The 20,101-nt window shown below is 46.3% G+C and overlaps 1 protein-coding gene across 1 annotated transcript in view; it reads right to left on the minus strand.

Moving 5' to 3' along the window:
- Window positions 1-20,101, minus strand: part of skia (v-ski avian sarcoma viral oncogene homolog a) — a 109,897-nt gene that overhangs the window by 15,934 nt on the left and 73,862 nt on the right. Inside the window, exons 3-4 of the mRNA XM_072449340.1 lie at window positions 13,497-13,612; window positions 7,369-7,679 (exon numbers count right to left, since the gene is read on the minus strand). Of these exons, the coding sequence (XP_072305441.1) occupies window positions 7,369-7,679; window positions 13,497-13,612 (427 nt within the window). The remainder of the gene's footprint in view (window positions 1-7,368; window positions 7,680-13,496; window positions 13,613-20,101) is intronic.

The following is a 20,101-nucleotide window of genomic DNA, read 5'->3' on the forward strand; positions in this document are numbered from 1 at the left end:
TATATATATATATATATATATACCCCGCCTAAGGCCCGAAGTCACTGGGATAGGCTCCAGTCACCCGCGACCCCAAAAAGGGAACAAGCGGTAGAAAATGGATGGATATCTATATATATATATATATCGTCTGCCATTGTTGTGGTGCCGGTTCTTCTCGGGGGAAATGTGTACGTACATCACCGGAGCGTCATCTCTGATTGGCTGCTGCACCGCCGCGCCGCAGAAAAGCTCAAAATTCTGAACTTATTTGCGGCGAACCGTTTTGATGCATTGAAGCTTATACGCCCGTCAAAGCGTCTCGAGCGGAAAACGCAAAAGCGCGCCCGCCTCGCCGCGCTCCTCTGCGAATCGCGCCGCAAATAAGCGGAAACCGCGCCGCAAAAACGCAGGAGGTGCTCGACGCGCGTTTACATAGACTTTGAATGTAAACTGGACGCTTTTGCCGCACCGGTCTGAACGGGCCATTAGTCCCAGTCGTACGTTGGAGTCTCGTTGACCAAATGGAGCACTTGCTAAAGGCATTTCCAGGCGCCAGTGTCGGCGTCGCACTATTTTTCTTATTGTCACTACGTGATGTGAGCACTTTTTGACCGTCACGCAAAATATCTTCACGGCTGCTGCCCCGGCGTGCCTGTCGCCACGGCCATGGCAGCCAGTGTCCACGCTGACCAAATATGAGCATCTGCGCCGGTTTTGGCGCAAACATGAATGCGCTGGTAGGTAAAACGAAACCTATCAAAAGTGCAGCTGTTTTCATATCTTACGATCCCCGCAGATGATTTATTTTCGGCAGCTTTTGGATTCTCTCTCACAATTTGACATTCTCGAAACGTACGGCCAGCAGTGACGTGCATTCAGGGGAGGCAGTGCCTCACCTGTCAATCTTGGAGGGGGGAAAATAAATAAATAAACTACAAAAATGATAAAAAATAAACAAATATTAATATCTGTCATCTGGTATGTATTATAAACCCCCTTTCCGTTTGAATCCAATATCAAACAATATTTTTTCAAATAAGAATGTCAAATTGTTCAGATGTTTGCTGTTCAGTTACAAGGAGGCGCGGGGGAGGAGGCAGCACCTGCTCTGCCTCTGGGAACACACACACACTCCTCACAAACTGAGCTGGTGCAATGCAAATTATGTGTCACTCTCTCTCCCTCAGTTTATAACAAATAAAACTGCCTGGCCATGAGCTCTGAGCTTCCATATTTTCGATAATGTATGAAATGTATTTCTGAAAAGTCTTTTAGACTCACAGATTCATTATAAAACCGCAGTAAAAGTTCACTCAGTGAGGCAACAGTACATGTGCCTCATGGAAGAGGGCGCTCCTGAGCCCGGCCGTGTGTGCTGACAGGTGCTCGTGTGTGGACAGGTGCACTATCTTCTTTGTTATTATTTTGTATGTGAAATCCGGACAATCTGGACCAGGGGTGTCAAACATCCGGCCCGTGGCCCCTCCAAACGTTTTAATCCGGCCCGTCGAACATTTTGAATTAATATTAAAAAAATATATATGCTTTTTTTTTTTGTTCATAGAACCGTAGTTACATCCGTAACCGTTGTTAGCGCTAAAACTACACGTCCCACAATGCCGCTGGTGGCCGCCCCTCCCCCGCGCGGCTTTTCACTGCTGTGTGTACTGCCGAGGGAGAAGTGCAGAGAGACATGCGTTTGCGCACTTTACAGCACTTACGCACCTCAGAGCAGAGGTCTGAGCGAGGACAGAGACGTGTGGCTTTATGAAACACGTGGAAGAAAGAAAGAAGACTGTTTAGTGGATGTTAGAGTTGTGCTAAAAGTGGAGCAAACAACAAGAAAACTAACTTCTGTGATGATGCTCTGAGATGAAAACATCCTCTACAAACCTGGACAGATCAGGAGCCAAAGGTAAAAACACAGGTCAGAGTGTAATAAAGTCTGAACATGACTGTGAATATGAACTCAGTCTATAAACCTGCTCTCTACAACTAATACTAGGCAGTAAAAAAGCTATTTATTTCTTATTTTGTACATAAAATTTGGCCCAAGATTTGAGAAAAGAGTTTGGTTTAATGGAACACTGTGGCTCATGCACTTATTCTATATTTTCAAGGACAGAGGCGTAACTTAACCTCCTTAAACGCGCCTCCACGTTTGTTTGTATTTTGTGGTGTGTCAGTTCAGGTGTAAAGATAACTACAGAGAACTACAGAGAACTACACAGACGTGGAAATGTTAGTGTAGTTGGAGATGTAATCGCTAACTTAGATTCGGGAGCAGGACCACGCCTCAACCTCTTACCTCCCCAGCAACCACACCTCCACTCTTTAACCACCCCTCTTATTACCCAGAAGGCCTATATATGCAGAGGCCAATCCCAGCATCTCTTGTTGTCTCTGCTCTCTCGACAGAGAGACACTCAGTACAGCGCGTTCATTCAAACTAACTATGAGCCATTTCCTCAGATTGTGATCCGTTCCCAATCCGAACAATTCAGTCTGAAACATTCAGTCGGTCAGTTCCCCAGGACTCACCCAGCGTGATTCCACAGATCCAAACACCATCAGCTCCTCCGCACCTGCGTCTCTCACGGACCCCACCTCCGGGACACTCCATGTCACCTCCGGGCGTCCACACACACAGAACACCGACCTCCACTCCACAGCAACGGCCTGGACCCACGCGCTCTCCTTCTCGCTCTCTGCCCCTCATTTTAACCGAGCGCTATCCGAGCTTCCGGAGCGGGGCACGGCTCCCGCGCCGGCCGGCGCGCTCCGTGCGTCGCTCCGTGCGTCGCTCCGTGTACTGCGCCCTAGCGCGCGTCTCCACTCAGGTGGACACCAGAGACCGTACCGCAGCGGGCGCACCGGGCCGAAGCCGGCAGACATTTCTTTCAGACGCTAAGTCAATAAATATCCATGTTTTCGTCAGCCTCACTTCCTGGTTCCACGTCCGTACGGAGGCGCACAGTCGATGACGTCACCATTGCTCCACGGGCCGCAGCTCGACCTCTCAGCTCCCCCTGGTGGCGGGAGCCAGGTTGCACAACTCAATTTAAAGCAAGATTAAACAACGTTCATAGGGACTCGGCAATGTCCCAGCTTGTCTTAACAATGTTGAGTTCAAACGCTCCCTCTTTTCTCAATCTTTCATCAATTCTCATCACCTTTGCTGCAGCTGCACTCGACTCCCTCAACATGCTTTCCTCTATCCCTCCTCTGTACCTACATTCTACTGCATGTACCATCAACGTACCATCAACGTACCATCAACGTACCATCTTCTACGCGCTGGCTCTTTACCATCCACTATCATTCTGGCTTAAGCTAACCTTTCTTTAGCCCTCTGTTCATGCTGTTCATCGTTCCTACTCTTCTTACGTGAACTCTCAATCTTCCTTTTCTTTTCTCATGCAACCTTCACACCTCGTAGGCTCACAATTCATGCTTCCACTAAATTACTTTCATGTCACATTCAGCTGTCTGGCTTCGCCGCCACATGTTAGCCACAGGTATCTTCAAAGATTCTGTTTCTAGCATTCCAGCAGGTTCTCATCCGCATATTACCTTAAGTCTAATTTTTCCCAGCTCTTGCTTTTCATGCTACCTCATCTTACCATGTTTGCCTTGCAGTTCAACGCGCAGCTCAACGCGCAGCTCAACTCTCATCTCAGCTCAACGCACAGCTCACAGCTCAATAGCTCAACTCACAGCTACAGCTCAATAGCTCAACTCACAGCTCAATAGCCCAATAGCTCAACTCACAGCTACAGCTCACGGCTCAATAGCTCAACTAACAGCTACAGCTCACGGCTCAATAGCTCAACTCACAGCTACAGCTCAATAGCTCAACTCACAGCTCAATAGCTCAACTCACAGCTACAGCTCAACTCACAGCTCAATAGGCCAATAGCTCAACTCACAGCTACAGCTCATAGTTCAATAGCTCAACTCACAGCTCAATAGGCCAATAGCTCAACTCACAGCTACAGCTCACGGCTCAATAGCTCAACTTACAGCTACAGCTCAATAGCTCAACTTACAGCTACAGCTCACAGCTCAACAGCTCACAGTTACAGCTCCGAGCTACTACTCTCAGCTACAGCCCTCAGCCAACCCACATGTCACAACTTATAGCTCACAGTTACAACTACAACTACAACTACAGCTCACTCAGAACCCGCCCGCAGCCACACATTCGCTCAGAGCCCCGGCCGCAGCCACACGCTCGCTCAGAACCCCGCTCGCAGCCACACGCTCGCTCAGAGCCCCGCCCACAGCCACACGCTCGCTCAGAGCCCCGCCGCAGCCACACGCTCGCTCAGAGCCCCGCCCACAGCCACACGCTCGCTAAGAGCCCCGCCGGCAACATGTTCACTCCAAGCACGAATCTCACCAGCAGCCGCGCCCACGCGCTCGCCCCGACCCACGGCAGCGTCCTCATGCTCGCCCCAATCCACGTATTCATTTCCCAGAGCCTCTCTCTGAGCCACCGGGATACGCCCCTCTGGTTCTCAACAGTCTCTCATTCGACCCTCTTCTCGCACAGAGTTCGTTCTCCACTCGATCTTTCGACTCTTCATTCATCCCTCAATCACTCATCCCGCTCTATCCCCCCCTCCCCTTCCCCATTCATTCAAACCATTCGACCCCTTCCCCATTCATCCCACATCCCACTCAAGCTTTTCTGCGTCCTCACCAGGGTCTCATCGGGCACCGGGATGCAGTCTCTCTTCGGAACAGTCACCGGGCACCGGGATGCTCATCCATCTCACATTCCCTCCTTCTTTTCAGAAGAAACATCTCTCAACGTGCACCTCATCCACCGCGCATTGGTTGGTGCATCGGCGACCGCTCGGAGCGCTCTGGCCCCTTCCAACCCATTCCAGCTGCCGTGCGCACTGGATGGTCCTCAGGCGCTTAGTCTCCTCTACCAGGCATTCACATAATCCCAGAATTATACCCCACTATCGTTCTTGACATTTTGGGGGTTTGATCAGTCGGAAGGCTTATTCAACACCTCTCTAGTAGATCAATAAGGGATATCTTACTATGCGCAACTCATAATACTCAGTCTATTCCCCTTTACCAATCCGTCTCCTGCATTGCTCATACTCAAGTCACCGTAATTGACCAACTCCTACTCTCGATTCACCGTCCCAAATCCGACGCTCTACGATACTACTACCCTCATATCTTTCATTCCTCTCATTCTCAATCTCATTCAGCTCAATTAAATTCCCTCATTCATCGCTCATACTGACTTCTTTGCTACCCGCAGCTTGTCAACTCCTAAATCTATGCAAACATTTCGCTCTCCACTCCGGAGCAAGGAGACTCCACCATAAATTCAGTTCTATCGACTGCTTGTCCAATCCTATCACTCTTGCATCTTATTCTCCATCTACTTCCGTCGACGACCACAAACACTAAAACACTATTCAAATGTACCAGAATTAACCCTCGTCTCAGTAACGGACGGACTGCTTTCGATTTCATCCAGCTACTCTTCAAGAGTGCTTGGCTATCCAGCTCCTCTTCCCCCGTGCCACTCGTTACATTATTTTCAGCCAGGCTTACGTCAAGATCCAGATCAACTTCCTTCATTTTAAATCATTTTTGGGGGTTCTGAATCGGCTGGGCTGATAACCCGAAACAGAGCCCCCATCCTGAGTCTCTACCCAGCCATCTCATCGATCTCTCTCATCTCATCGAGCTCTCTCATCTCATCGAGCTCTCTCATCTCATCGAGCCCTCTCATCGAGCCCTCTCATCGAGCTCTCTCATCGACCCATCATGACTTATCAATAAACATTCTTTCGTATTTCATTGTTGTGGCGTGGTCCTTGCTAGTGAAGTACATTTAAAAGTTTTTTTAGATCTTGAGAAGTTTATTTTGTTAAGTCAAATACAATATTTTTCAGTTCCAAATACCTATTTAACAATATTTAACAATAGACTAAATGTTTATCGCTGTATATCAACTCTGAAGTTGCGATGCACTTAAACTGAAGCACAGTGTTGGTGAAATTACACTTGTTTTTCTTAATACATTTCAGTTAATGAGAACAAACGTGTTTGTAATTTCTTTTAATTGATCCAGTAATTGCTTCAAAAACAGTGTAGGCTATATAAAGCTGTTTATTTCTTATATATATTTTTTGTATTATGTTTTACGTTATGTTCGGCCTGCGACCCAGCCTGAGCGTCGAAATTCGGCCCGCGGCCCAAAATGAGTTTGACACCCCTAAGTTAAAACGTTTCCCAAATCTGGATTTTCAATCAAAGCAAGAGGTTATAACTAAAGGAGACCTACACTGGAGCTGAACGAGTCGCTTCAGACGGAGTGATATCTCTAAAAACGCAAGATTTAGCCTAGTGGTTAGCGACACGGCCTGGAGATTAAGAGATCCTGGGATTTACTACCACTTGCACCAAAATTTATTTTGTGTATTTTCATGCGGGAGGGGGAGGGGGGTGGAGAGGGGGGAGGGGGATGGGGGATGATGACGCGTGCCTGTGGTTATGACGCGGTCTTGCATCCACCCCCCGTCAGTTTGGAGATTTGCGGAAAGGAAATAGTCTGTAATATAGCTAAACACTGCGGGAATCAATCAAAAAAACACTCTGGGTACATATATGAAGCACAAATAGCAATGTAAGAAGGTTAAAAGCTCTGAAAAGTCGATTTTGCATGTTATGGGACCTTTAAGGAGCTCTTTTGGGTTCATTCACGTTTGTAAATCTGACTCTGAAAGAGTCGGTTCCTCACTAGCCCTGAACCTCACCACACGTCACTGACGGCCAGTAAATATGCGATAAAATGTTTAAGGTCGGGTTTTGAAATTCAGGTCGGTCGGGTTACCGGAAACACACAATTTTGTTTTGGGCCTTAACACCTTTCTGCATCACAGAAGGACTGAGCCTGACACTAGTTACTTCTATATGTATGAGACAATGTTGTATTTGTGATAGAGCCACTAAACTTACTCTAATGTAAGGAAATGTATTAATCTGTAATCCTATGCTGCTCCCACATCTTGGAACTCTTTTCAGTCAGAAACAGTTGGGTTTTAGCTCATTTAAAATCATTTAAAATGTTGATTCTTAATTTTTTGTGGGCTGTTGCATTTTCACTTTGGCCCAGGTCCTCTTGAAAAAGAGGTCTCGATCTCAGTGGGATCTTACCTGGCAAAATAAAGGTGAATCAAATAAATAACAACACCATGGCTCTAACAGTTACTAAAGCACTGTTCTGTTGTTGTACAGTTAAAAACAAGCCAATTTAAAGAATTAAGTCAAGAAGATTTAAACCAACAAATAAAATAAGCAATGTCCCAAGTTTTTGTATTTTGATTTTGGTTGAAATAATCAACTTACACTCGTCGCGATTTTCTACTTCAATATCCACCTCCGAGTCCTTGTCCTCAGGTGGAGGAGTTACAGGGGCCTTACAGACTGGACGTGCAGTGGTTGCAGGGCCCTTGCTGGCTGGGGGGCCCTGTTCTCCTGTGGCTCTTCTCTTTCGAGAGCGACAGCTGCTGTTCGCGCTCTCCCCGGGGGCCTCACCTCCGCTGGGATGAGAAGTGCTGGGGATCGAGGGCGACATGGGGCCCATCTTTCCCAAGTGCAGTGGCGTCAGAGCCACATTGGGGGCCACAGCGCTCTCCACATTTTTGTAGTTGCAGAAGCTGGAGGAATAAAGGGGAGAGTTAACATGGAAACAACAGAATGTATAATTCTGGGATCTATTTTAGGTCCCAGGGTTCTAAGAGTGAAGGAGCCGAGCACAGCAGAAGGCCAAGCACAATAATCATAATAATGCAACATCCGCAAGAACAATCCATCGTGTATATTGTCACATTGCTATGGTCTTGTATCTATATTTAAAATTTGAATGATGCTTAAAAGGCTATTCTCCCAACCCGAAGGCCGATGGCTAACCCGATGGCTAATCCCAACCCTAACCCAATGGCTAACCCTAAACCTAACCCCAAACCCTAACCCGATGGCTAACCCTAAACCTAACCCCAAACCCTAACCCCTAACCCTAACCCTAAACCTAACCCCAAACCCTAACCCTAACCAGGGCATGCTGTCCATGGGTTCGTGGGCAAGACACTTCATCCACATTGCCTAGCATGTCCTCATTACTTGCTAATGATGTGTCAATTAATTGACAATGTTGTAATATTATGTTATGGTTACATATGTCATTGTGCTGGTTCAAGTTAAAATTAGCCAAATTAGTAACAATAAGTTTGATTGAGATTCAGCCAGTCTTAAGGTCACTTCCACTGTAAGCCCCGCCCATGTGATCAGACAAAACCAGTGTGAACTTCTGATCTTAGGTTAGGCGTCTTTATTCGTACCCTTGGGTAAATTGGTCTGCATCAAACATACATGCACACAATATAAAAAACAGACAAAATAGATTCATAAATTAACTAATTACGCAGAGTGAGCTGGTTATGAGGACAATAGCTGCTGGGATGAAGCTTTTGCTTGCTGCCCTCGAGAGAACAGCCAGGTTCCCCTGCCCCACCTGGGGTGTGGGCTCTTTCAGCCTGCTCTCACTTCTGCATCCAGACAATGGCTGAAGTTGCCAATCCTCAGCACAAGTGAGCAATTATGGACGCTGTCTCCTACAACTGTGTTCTCATTGCCTGCTCGCTTGCCTGCGGAACAACGGGTGCCCCCTCCCTGGGGTGAGAACTTCCCTTGCCTCCTTGTCTGATTTGGACTGCAGCTTCAAGAGACATAAATCTCAAAATGTACTCCTGAAAAAAACTTCTCAGCACCATGCTTCTTTGTTGGACTCTTCAACAACACTAAATCCTGCTCATAGTTCAGCCAGCTGCAAACGGCTCTAAGTAACAGAGTCATCATCAAATCAAATCAATTTATTCACAACAACAGTCGCCTCTGAGGGCCGAATCAACAATGTCTGTGGTGGCGATGGAGTCAGACAATGTCTGTGGTGGCGAGGGACGATGTCCTTAGACTCTCCTTCTCGGCCAGGAAAAACTACAGAGGAGAATCCGTATCCGTGCACTACTCCACCAGAACTTATCCAGTGGTGGGCCATTCGTCTGACATGTAAGACTGATCCAAAAGGAGCTGTAAACGGCAGAGTCTGGCATTAAAAGTAGTTGAAGTTTCCCTTACAATTATTTGAGAACTAATCAAATCTTACTTTTGCTTACTTACATTACTGGTACCTGAATGATACTTCCAGTACCTTCTCACAGCAGTACCAGTAGTTTTCATTAATGATCAACCTTTAAACAATACCAGCCCTGTTTGACATGATGACATGAATTATTGTACAATGTTGTCAATCTGCAAAGGCTCTGATTAAAATAATATTGTATATTGTAGAAGAAATAGAATAGAACATAATTTCTCAATTGGAATAAATTGACTTAATTGACCAATACAAATGTTTTGATTTGCTGTGTTGTCGTAGAGTAGAGTGAGATTCTTATTTATTCATTAACAATCCACAATCCAGCCACAGCATAAGGTTTGACTCCTCCTCCAACTTCGGAGGGTAAATCCCTATTAGTTCAGAATTTGGGATGAGCCCCAGGCGCAGAGCAGCAGTGAAAGACGCTCCTCTGTCGCTCAGCTCCCGCCCTCTCTGTCGCTGAGCTCTGTCGCTGAGCTCCGGCCCTCTCTGTCGCTGAGCTCCAGCCCGCTCTGTCACATATGAAGTGCTCAGATTCAAGGCAGATAAGAGACTGTGCGTGTCCCCCGTGTGAATAATGACAAAAAGTCATATCTCAGAAAAACTACTTCTGGCGTCAGATCAAATAACTTAAAGGAATTATAATTATTGAGGGTTTTTCGCCAATTTGAGAACTCAAGCGACTGTTAGTCCTTTTTTTAAAAGTGCGCACGCGCACACTCACCGCACACACTCCCGTGCGGAAGCACTCAACAGCCTCGCCTCTACACGTGCGTTTGTTTATTAGGGCAACTGATCGCATCTTTGTCTCCGTAGATTTCTGTCTCTACTGAGCTCGAACACAGTCTTTCTCTGTGGTCATTTTGTACTGTAACTGAAGGAACTCTCTAAACACACTCCGACATATCAACCAGACTTGTGCAGGCAGGGAAACATGCTGCTTTGGGAACGAGGCTGCAGGTGTGCAGTAGGTGCGTCCTATGATTGACATGTGAACTACTCGGCTGACCACACCACGAGGAAATGAGACTCAGATTTGGCGCCAAAAAATCCTCAATTATTCCTAAGGAAAATAACAATCACAAATGACACAAATAAACAAACAAATAAGCTTATAAAATTTGGATAGCTAATCATTAAGTCAATTTCCTCCAAATAACATTTAGTGAATTAATTAATTAGTGATTATAGCATAGATCTTCTTGCTCTAACTGAAACATGGCTTCAACCTTTGCCAACACAATCCGCCACCTCCCCCACCAATCTCACAACTCAGGAAAAGGATGTATTTTGGAAATCCAACATCAAAAAGCTATGGGCCCCGGTCTTCACTGACATTTTTAACACCTCCTGGAGTCATGCCATGTCCCAGCTTCAAGTCGTCCATCATTGTCCCTGTCCCCAAGAAGCCCCGGATTACTGGACTTAATGACTACAGACCTGTGGCACTGACGTCTGTAGTCATGAAGTAATTTGAGCGCCTGGTCCTCCCCCACCTCAAGTCCTTCACCTGCCCCTGCTGTTCGCCTACAGAGCCAACAGGTCTGTGGACAACTCCATCAACCTGGCTCTCCACTTCACCCTGCAGCATCTGGATCCTGTTTGTGGACTTCAGCTCTGCATTCAACACCATCCTCCTGCTCTGCTCCAGGACAAGCTCTCCCAGCTCAACGTGCCTGATGGGAGCACTGACTCCACCTGCAGGGGGGAGTGCCGACTCCACCTGCAGGGGGAGCACTGACTTCCTGATGGATCAGAGGCAGTGCTCGTGGTTGGGGACTATCAGCACAGGAGCTCCACAGGGCTGTGTACTTTCTCCCCTGCTCTTCTCCCTGTACACAAACTGCTGCACCTCCAGCCATGACTCCATAAAGCTAATCAAGTTTGTGGACAACTCCACCCTCATCGGGCTCATGTCGGACGGGGATGAGTCTGTCTACAGGAGGTGGAGCTGCTGGTGTCCTGGTGCAGCAGTAACAACCTGGAGTTCAACGCCCAGAAGACAGTGGAGATGATCGTGGACTTCAGGAAAGTCACAGCCCCCCAGCCACCCCTCACGATGACAGACTCCACTATCACCACTATAGACTCCTTCCGCTTCCTCGGCACCACCATCACCCAGGACCTCAAGTGGGAGCCCACCATCAGCTCCCTCATCAAGAAGGCCCAGCAAAGGATGTACTTCCTGCTGCAGCTGAAGAAAGCCAAGCTGCCAGCGGAGATGATGGTGCAGTCCTACACGGCCATCATTGAGTCCATCCTCACCTCCTCCATCACCGTGTGGTACGCTGGAGCCACAGCCAGGGACACACAGAGACTACAGCGCATCGGCCGCGGACTTCCATCTCTGCAGGACCTGTACATCTCCAGGACTCTGGGACGTGCAGGTCGGATCACAGCAGACCCTTCTCACCCTGGACATGGACTATTTGAGCCACTCCCCTCAGGCAGGAGGCTACAGTCCATACGGACCTGAACCTACCGCCACAAGAACAGTTTATTTCCCTCTGTCGTTGTACTCATGAACACTTCTTAAACACTTTCACTTTAACTATAATTTAGTCACTCACTGCACTGTTCACTTTCTGCACTACTAATGTAAATTCATAGCAAGCCTACTTTTGTTTTTATATCTCATAGCCTATTTGTTTTATTTATATCCATAGCAGATTTCATTTTTTTTTTTCTGTTTGAATTATATAGATCGTTTAATCATTGTTCATTGTTTTATGTTGAACCGAATCACCAGAGAAAGTTCCTATGTTTGTGAATTCTGTTCATTGACATTGGCAATAAACCTTTTCTGATTCCGATTTTGATTATGTAAGAATACATGAGTCCGTCACCCCACCCACCCATGTTAACTTTCAGACCTCCAGGAGCACAGGCCGAGGTGGTGGTGTGGCAGTGATCTCACACTCAAGTCCTAAAATTAACAATGCATTTCAGTCATTTGAAAACCTCATGTTTGTGATGGGAAAATGTCATGTCATTTGGTTGTTGCGATGCTAAGTAATAAGTTACACAAGATGTTTGATTATTTCAATAGCTTTGATTGGTTTAACATGGTCATCTTAGTAACCTTTGTCCTGTGCTCTGGTCAGTTGACACTTGCCTAGGTGAAGGACAGAGAGCCCTGCCATGAACTGTTAATGTATGTGAAGGATTAGGAAGGTCCCTTTGTGAGGGGCCTGATAACCCACACCCAGGCATGAAACAATGGCCTCTAACAATCATTACATTGTGACATCATGTTCTGCCTTTTTAAGCTGGAGTTTGTGAGATTCAGTCAGACCAGGGAGGGAGAGACGACTCTGTCAGGGAAAGCATTTTGCTAGCAAAGCTTGTGCACGGCTGAAATAAAGACCCACATTTGAACAAGACACCTTGGTTCTATTCTGCCTTACTTCTGTGGCACCGTGTATAGTATATTTTTTGCTTCATGTGTCAATCACGTGTCCAAATATGAGAAACCAAAAAGGAGTTTTGTTCATAGTTATCTACCTTTTGGTCCCTTTTAAGAGTTGTCTGACTTTATATCAAACTTAGTGTTAGCCTGGGATAAAATAGTTATAGCTGGAGTTTCAATATCCACGTGAACGTGAGTGATAACTCTCTCAGTAATGCCTTTACCGTCTTGTTAGACAGCATCGGTTTCACTCAAAATGTAAATAAACCGACTCACTGTCATAAGCACACCCTGGATCTTGTCCTAACGTATGGAATAGAGATTGTCTTCCCTCAAAATCTCCTATAGTTATAGTGTTACACATCGTTATTGTCATGAGATCACGCTCATCAAAGCACCTCATCACCCTCCTCCCGCTCTCCCGGTGGCTCCTCCCGCTCTCCCGGTGGCTCCTCCCGCTCTCCCGGTGGCTCCTCCCATTCTCCCGTTTTCAGACGTGGCGATCAGCGGGACGTTGTAAAGTCAACACAGCGTCCTACATTGTGTCATGCCGTTGTTGACAATCGATTGACAAGTGATCAGTGCTTTTGTAGGCGCTTTGGTTATACAATAGAACACACATTTCGGTGTGTTTTCGCAAAAGCTGCTAATCAAAAACACTTTTTTCTTACGAATGCGTCGCATTTTGCAATGCGATACCGCTTATTCTGAGCCTTGACTTAACATTTTATGTGAATTGACCTGGAAATATTCTATATTAAAATTTCACAAAATTATCTACAATACTCAAATGAGGTATTAAATATCATATTGTATGATAAACTAAGAGACTTATTGAGCTGTACAAATTGCTATGCATAAGTCCAGCAGAAGCACAAAACACACCCCTCACACCCCCAGTAGACGCACCTGTCCCGCAGCAAGGCCAAGGGGTGGTTTGATGACTCCTTCTCCCCAGCAGAGATGTGAGGGGACCAGGGTCTGAATGCCGAAGGCCTCTGTCTGGATTGGAGGCAGTTCACGCCCTGAGAAGACACATGGAACAGCCTGTTAGAAGGAAATCAACTCACATGTCTCACATGTCATATTATTGCTTTTTTTTCAGTTATTCAGTCATTTATTGCGCCAATGAAAAACCTGCATTCTTACAATGAGTGGGGTCGCCTCTCCACAGATCTGACCAGTGGCGGCTGGTTCATTAAGGGCGATGGGGCGACGCCCCTCCTGTCAATTAGTCAATTGTGTCAAATAGTATTTAAAAAACATATTATTAGTTTAAATATGTGAAAGAAAGAAAATACTTTGTGTGGGGTCTGCTATGTGACGGAGCCTGCATCTCTTGAGGCAAAGCACTCTTTAGCCAATCAAATCCCACAAAAAATGACTTTGTCACTATGAGAAAAGCCACAGTAAAACTGTCTGAAATTTGCATGGAGCTAAGCTGCTTACACTGTAGATCATGGTGGTGTTAGTGAAAGTGACATCTGCATCAGAAGCCTTTTGAAAGAAACAAATAAAGGAAATTGGACCGGAGCAGCCTCCTATTAAGGTCAGACAAGAGGATAAAAAAGAGGGTCTTCTTATACCAGACGCTTTAGCTAGTTGCAGTGAAGGTGAAGTGAAGGGGAAAAGGACAAAGACCAAGACAGCTGCCACTGTCTGAGCAGGTCTAAATTAATCTGTCAAAATCTTCGAGCTACATGGGGCATTTTTAACTACTGAGCACTTTTTTATATTATTTTATGCTACATTGCGCGTCATTTTTAAAATCATTTTTAGAGGTTTTTATTGCCCCACTTGAACATAGGCCCGGGGTGGCCTACACTTCCAGCCATGCCACCTGGAGAAACAAAGTCTCCATTCAAATCTCATCATCAATATCTGGAAGAAGAGATCGTCCGACTATCCAACCAACAAAAAAAAGGCCATGGCTGCAGAGCCGCGGCGCAGTCAAATGGCCCAGCAGTTTCAGGAACCGCGGCACTGCCATATAGCCTCATGGCTCACCCTAACCCTAACCTTAACCCTGACCCTAACCTTAACCCTAATCCTAACCCTAACCATAACCTTAACCTTAACCCTAACCTTAACCCTAACCCGGCACGGTCAAATAGCGCAGCAGTTTCAGGAGCTGCGGCACAAAATAACATGGCAGTTTCGGCCGCGCGCCGTGGCTCTGTAGACACTCCCTAAAAATAGAGAACTGATATAAAAACTTATGGAAATTGCCACCGGACAGCACGCACCCTCGCCGCCATCGGGGGTGTCACGGTCCCAAGCCACGGCGCAGCTGATGGCCCCGTAGTCACCAGTGAAGCCACGGCCACTGTTCGTGCCCGAGAACTCGCCTCTGCAGCAGGGACCCACTACTGAAGGGTCCGTGTCCACAGCTGCATCTGGCCTGCAGCCTGGAGCCTCTCAGCCTGAGCCCCCCATCTCCCACCACCGCAGCCAGTCCTCCGTGTACGGCGATGGCTCACAGCACCGAAATCCACCCACGGTTCGCCACAGCCACTCTTCTCTCCCACAACAGTCATCATCGGTGACTCTATCATCAGACATGTTCGTTTCTTTAACACCATAACGCACGTTTCCCAGGAGCCACGGTCGCAAGGATTGTGAGCAGACTTCCTGATCTGCTCCAGTCCATTCCCTCAACAGTTCACAGGATTATTCTTCACGTCGGGACAAACGACATATCGTATAGACAGTCAGAGACTATGAAAAGGGACTTTGTGGAGCTTTTTAATGTCCTTAAATTATATAGGGCATGTCTGTATTTGTCTCCAGACCCATTCCCACACTGAATCCCTGTGCTGAAAGATTCAGTAGAACTCTCTATTCAAACGCCAGGTTTAACTCAGTTTGTAGGCTCCACTTCATCAATTTTATTGACAATTTGAACCTGTTCTGTGATCGTCCCTCTCACTACCGTGTGGATGGTCTGCACCCGAATAGACTTGGAACCTGTCTTCTCACAAACAACATGCTTTATTTATGGATATTAATCATTACATGCTGTTACTACTAGATCATTTATGGGTAGAAGAAATGCTAAAAAAAAAAACCTCCGGAGGATGGCACAGAAGATGCTGGTCTTGTTTGGCTCGACCTACATATGTGAGAAAACATTCAGTGTCATGAACATTAACAAAGCCCGTCACAGATCCAGCTTAACTGATCAACACCTCGAATCTATCCTGAGAATTGCCACAACAAAACTTAAACCAGACTTTGATGTACTGGCAAAACAGGGAGATCAACAACACTGTTCCCACTGAAATTGAGGGTCAGTTTTCCTGCTGTGTTTATTCAACTGAAATGTAATTAAATTAATCATTATTAAATGCATTTGGAAAAAAATGTACATTGAGCCTTGCATTTGTTGCTTTGTTACAAGTTACAGGTCAAATCTTGCGCGTAATTTATAGTAATTCATTAGTTCACACTAACACTCCATCCATATTTTCCTGGCCCGGCCCCTCGGTCAAATTTTAGAACCCAATGTGGCCCACGAGTCAAAAAAGTTTGGGGACCACTGCATTAGACTTTCAAAATCCGTGCTCAGTAGTCTGCTGACTCCACTTACTGAAATAATCAACATGTCACTTAAATCCGGAACATTCCCAATGGCCTTGAAAACTGCGGTTATTAAGCCGCGGCTAAAGAAGAGCAGCCTCAATCCCACAACACTTAACAACTATCGACCAATCTCAAACTTACCTTACCGGGGAAAAGTCCTTGAAAAAGTCATTTATAAGCAGTTTACTCAGTTCCTCCTAATAAGTGAGTCCTTTGATGTCTTCCAGTCCGGTTTTAGATCGCATCACAGCACAGGCTCTCATTAAGGTGACAAATGACATCCGTCTGAGCATTGAGCAAGGCCTCTGTTTTAGTCCTGCTGGACCTCAGTGCTGCATTTGACACTGTTGATCACGGGATACTTCCACAGAGGTCAGAGGACTGGGAGGGCATCACTGGTATGGCCTTAAATTGGTTGAAATCCTACCTCGAAAACAGGAAATACTTTGTTGAGATTGGTGACTGTGTCTCTGAGAGCATTGATCTGTGGGGTGCCCCAAGGGTCAATCCTTGGACCCCTTCTGTTCAATCTGTACATGCTGCCATTGGGACAGCTAATGCGAAACAGTGGTGTGTCCTATCACAATGATGCTGACGACACTCAGATCTGTCTCACTGATGGCAGGTGAATATGTATCTGTCACTGCCTTCAACAGATCAGTGTGTGGAGGCAAAACAACTATCTCCAGCTGAACTCAGATAAGACTGAAATCATCGTCTTTGTCACAGAAACAAAGAGAAAGTGTTAGTGTCACCTCCAGAGTCTCTCTCTAAAACCCGTAAAAAAGATCAAAAATTTAGGTAGTCAAAATTAAATATAGTGTCCCAACCAGACTTGGAGAGACTTATCCATGCGTTTGTCTCCAGTAGATTAGACTACTGTAACGGCCTGATCACTGGTCTCTCCAAACGAGCTGTAAAACAGCTGCAGTACATCCAGAACGCTGCTGCTCGGGTCCTGACTAGAACCAGGAAGTACCATCACATTAGTCCTGTTCTCAGGTCTCTGCACTGCCCCCTGTGGCTCAGAGAAGAGACTTTGAAGCAGCTCTGCTTGTGTACAAGTCTCTCCATGGCCTAGCACCAAAGTACATCTCAGACATGTTAGTGCCATATGAACCATCTCGGACTCTAAGGACCTCAGGGACCGTCCTCCTGCTGGTGCCAGAGTCAGGACTAAACATGGACCAGCCTCCTGCTGGTGCCAGAGTCAGGACTAAACATGGACCGGCCACCTGCTGGTGCCAGAGTCAGGACTAAACATGGACCGGCCACCTGCTGGTGCCAGAGTCAGGACTAAACATGGACCGGCCTCCTGCTGGTGCCAGAGTCAGGACTAAACATGGACCGGCCTCCTGCTGGTGCCAGAGTGAGGACTAAACATGGACCGGCCTCCTGCTGGTGCCAGAGTCAGGACTAAACATGGACCGGCCTCCTGCTGGTGCCAGAGTCAGGACTAAACATGGACCGGCCTCCTGCTGGTGCCAGAGTGAGGACTAAACATGGACCGGCCTCCTGCTGGTGCCAGAGTCAGGACTAAACATGGACTGGCCTCCTGCTGGTGCCAGAGTCAGGACTAAACATGGACCGGCCTCCTGCTGGTGCCAGAGTGAGGACTAAACATGGACCGGCCTCCTGCTGGTGCCAGAGTCAGGACTAAACATGGAACGGCCTCCTGCTGGTGCCAGAGTCAGGACTAAACATGGACAGGCCTCCTGCTGGTGCTAGAGTCAGGACTAAACATGGACCAGCCTCCTGCTGGTGCCAGAGTCAGGACTAAACATGGACAGGCCTCCTGCTGGTGCTAGAGTCAGGACTAAACATGGACCAGCCTCCTGCTGGTGCCAGAGTCAGGACTAAACATGAAGTTGTGAGACAGGCCCCGCCCCCGCTGTGTTTAAATCTAAGCTAAAGACTGTTTTGTTTAGCCGCGCCTATGACTGACATAATTTTACCTGGGTTTTAATATTTCAAATACCACAATAATTTGTTTTTATTTATCTATTTTTTTGTGTGTGTTTAAGTGTCTTAACATTGTAAAGCACTTTGAATTGCGCTTTGTATGAATTGTGCTTTATAAATAAATTTGATTTGAAGCTAACGCTCTCGCTTTTTTGTTTTCCGTGTTTCATTTTTAAACCTGCAAATCTACAGACCGGGCTTGGTGTGATAACGGTGTCCGGGACATGAAACACCTGAGAACATTCAAAAACACAAGACTGCATATGGACTTTCTGAAGTGAGCTTTGTTGAGAAAGGCTTTGCCACACGACTGGAGGATGTTGAAGCCAGGATTCTGCAGGGACTGCTCAGTTTTGCGTCTTCCTTGGACACTGCACTTAAGGAGCATCTGTGTTCAAAGGTACGTCCAAAACCATTCAGAATGAACTCCTTGACTGTGAATAAAAACTATATTTGTGATGAAGTGAAAGTGCCTGATTTCTTATCAGTCCGAGCCGATGAGACGTGTGATGTGTGGAGCCAGTGGAGCTCTGGTGCTCCGTCACCTCGATGTAAACACACCAAACAGGAGGGTCTTTTTTAAAGTTTATTACGCTGGATAATGCCACTGGTTTGTTTATTAGAAAAGCCATGAAAGAATGCTATAAATGACATGTCTGCCCATAAATCAATGTTGCCTGATGATTAAATATAAAAACGTTAAATGTTACACATGTAGTTCAGGGTAACTAATGCCACTTAGAAGCTGTTTTATGAAACAAGCACCAACAATGGTTCTCTTAATGTAGTAATTATGTAATATAATGTACAATATCATTGCTCTCTAATGTAAAATGTAAAGTGTAAAATGTCAAATGTATTTTCTCACAAATGTTATCTGCCTCTAAGTCATAGTATTAACATTACACATTTACAGTGTATTTACACATTCAATGTAAAATATGACTTTTGGACGTAAAAAAAAAACAAAAAACAAAACTGGTAATATCAAATATTTTATAATTGACATTACCAGTTTTGTTTTTTATATTTTGCATCACCAGCTTTCACTGGATCTGGCCTGTAACATGCCCTGGTGGTGTCCATGTTTGTCTCCATGGAGATTAAAACATTTGATACCATACTTAGAATAATTCCAGAAAAAGCAGTAACTCCATGGTAACCCTAAAACAGTTGACTAAAATTACCCCAATTCAAACTGAAGCTGTTTCTGAAACTTTCAAGCCTAAACAAATGGATAGGCTCAAGCTGACCCTGTCAGAACCTGCTTATATCTGTACTAAAACAGATTTAACTGACATGACATGAAAGAAAAAAAAAAAAAATCAGGTACAGCCCCTTTCATTAACCTTAATTATAAGTCTGTTCCTAAACTTCTGCACTTAGAGTGACTGTCAGACCGTCCCTCCAGAGCATACAAGCACCAAGCATATAAGAGTCATGCTAATGTACACAATGCATCAGTCAGAGGAGTGCATGAACAACTAGAGAACATCATTCACAAACTAGGAACTTGCAACTATGGCATTAAGGTGCAACATACAACAATTAATATTAATATGAGCAAAATATATCAAAAAGGGCATGCATTTAGAGTTTAAAAATAAAATACTGTTCTTGTGGTGGGAGGTTCTGGTCCAGATGGACTGTAGCCTCCTGCCTGAGGGGAGTGGCCTCCTGCCTGAGGGGAGTGGCCTCCTGCCTGAGGGGAGTAGCCTCCTGCCTGAGGGGAGTGGCCTCCTGCCTGAGGGGAGTAGCCTCCTGCCTGAGGGGAGTGGGCTACTGCTTGAGGGGAGTAGCCTCCTGCCTGAGGGGAGTGGGCTCCTGCCTGAGGGGAGTAGCCTCCTGCCTGAGGGGAGTGGCCTCCTGCCTGAGGAGAGTAGCCTCCTGCCTGAGGGGAGTGGGCTCCTGCCTGAGGGGAGTAGCCTCCTGCCTGAGGGGAGTGGCCTCCTGCCTGAGGGGAGTGGCCT

This window comes from Eucyclogobius newberryi, unplaced genomic scaffold (genome assembly GCF_026437365.1).
Source record: "Eucyclogobius newberryi isolate DKJ021-1_F unplaced genomic scaffold, fEucNew1.0.hap1 SCAF_17, whole genome shotgun sequence".
NCBI classification, from domain to species: Eukaryota; Metazoa; Chordata; class Actinopteri; order Gobiiformes; family Gobiidae; genus Eucyclogobius; species Eucyclogobius newberryi.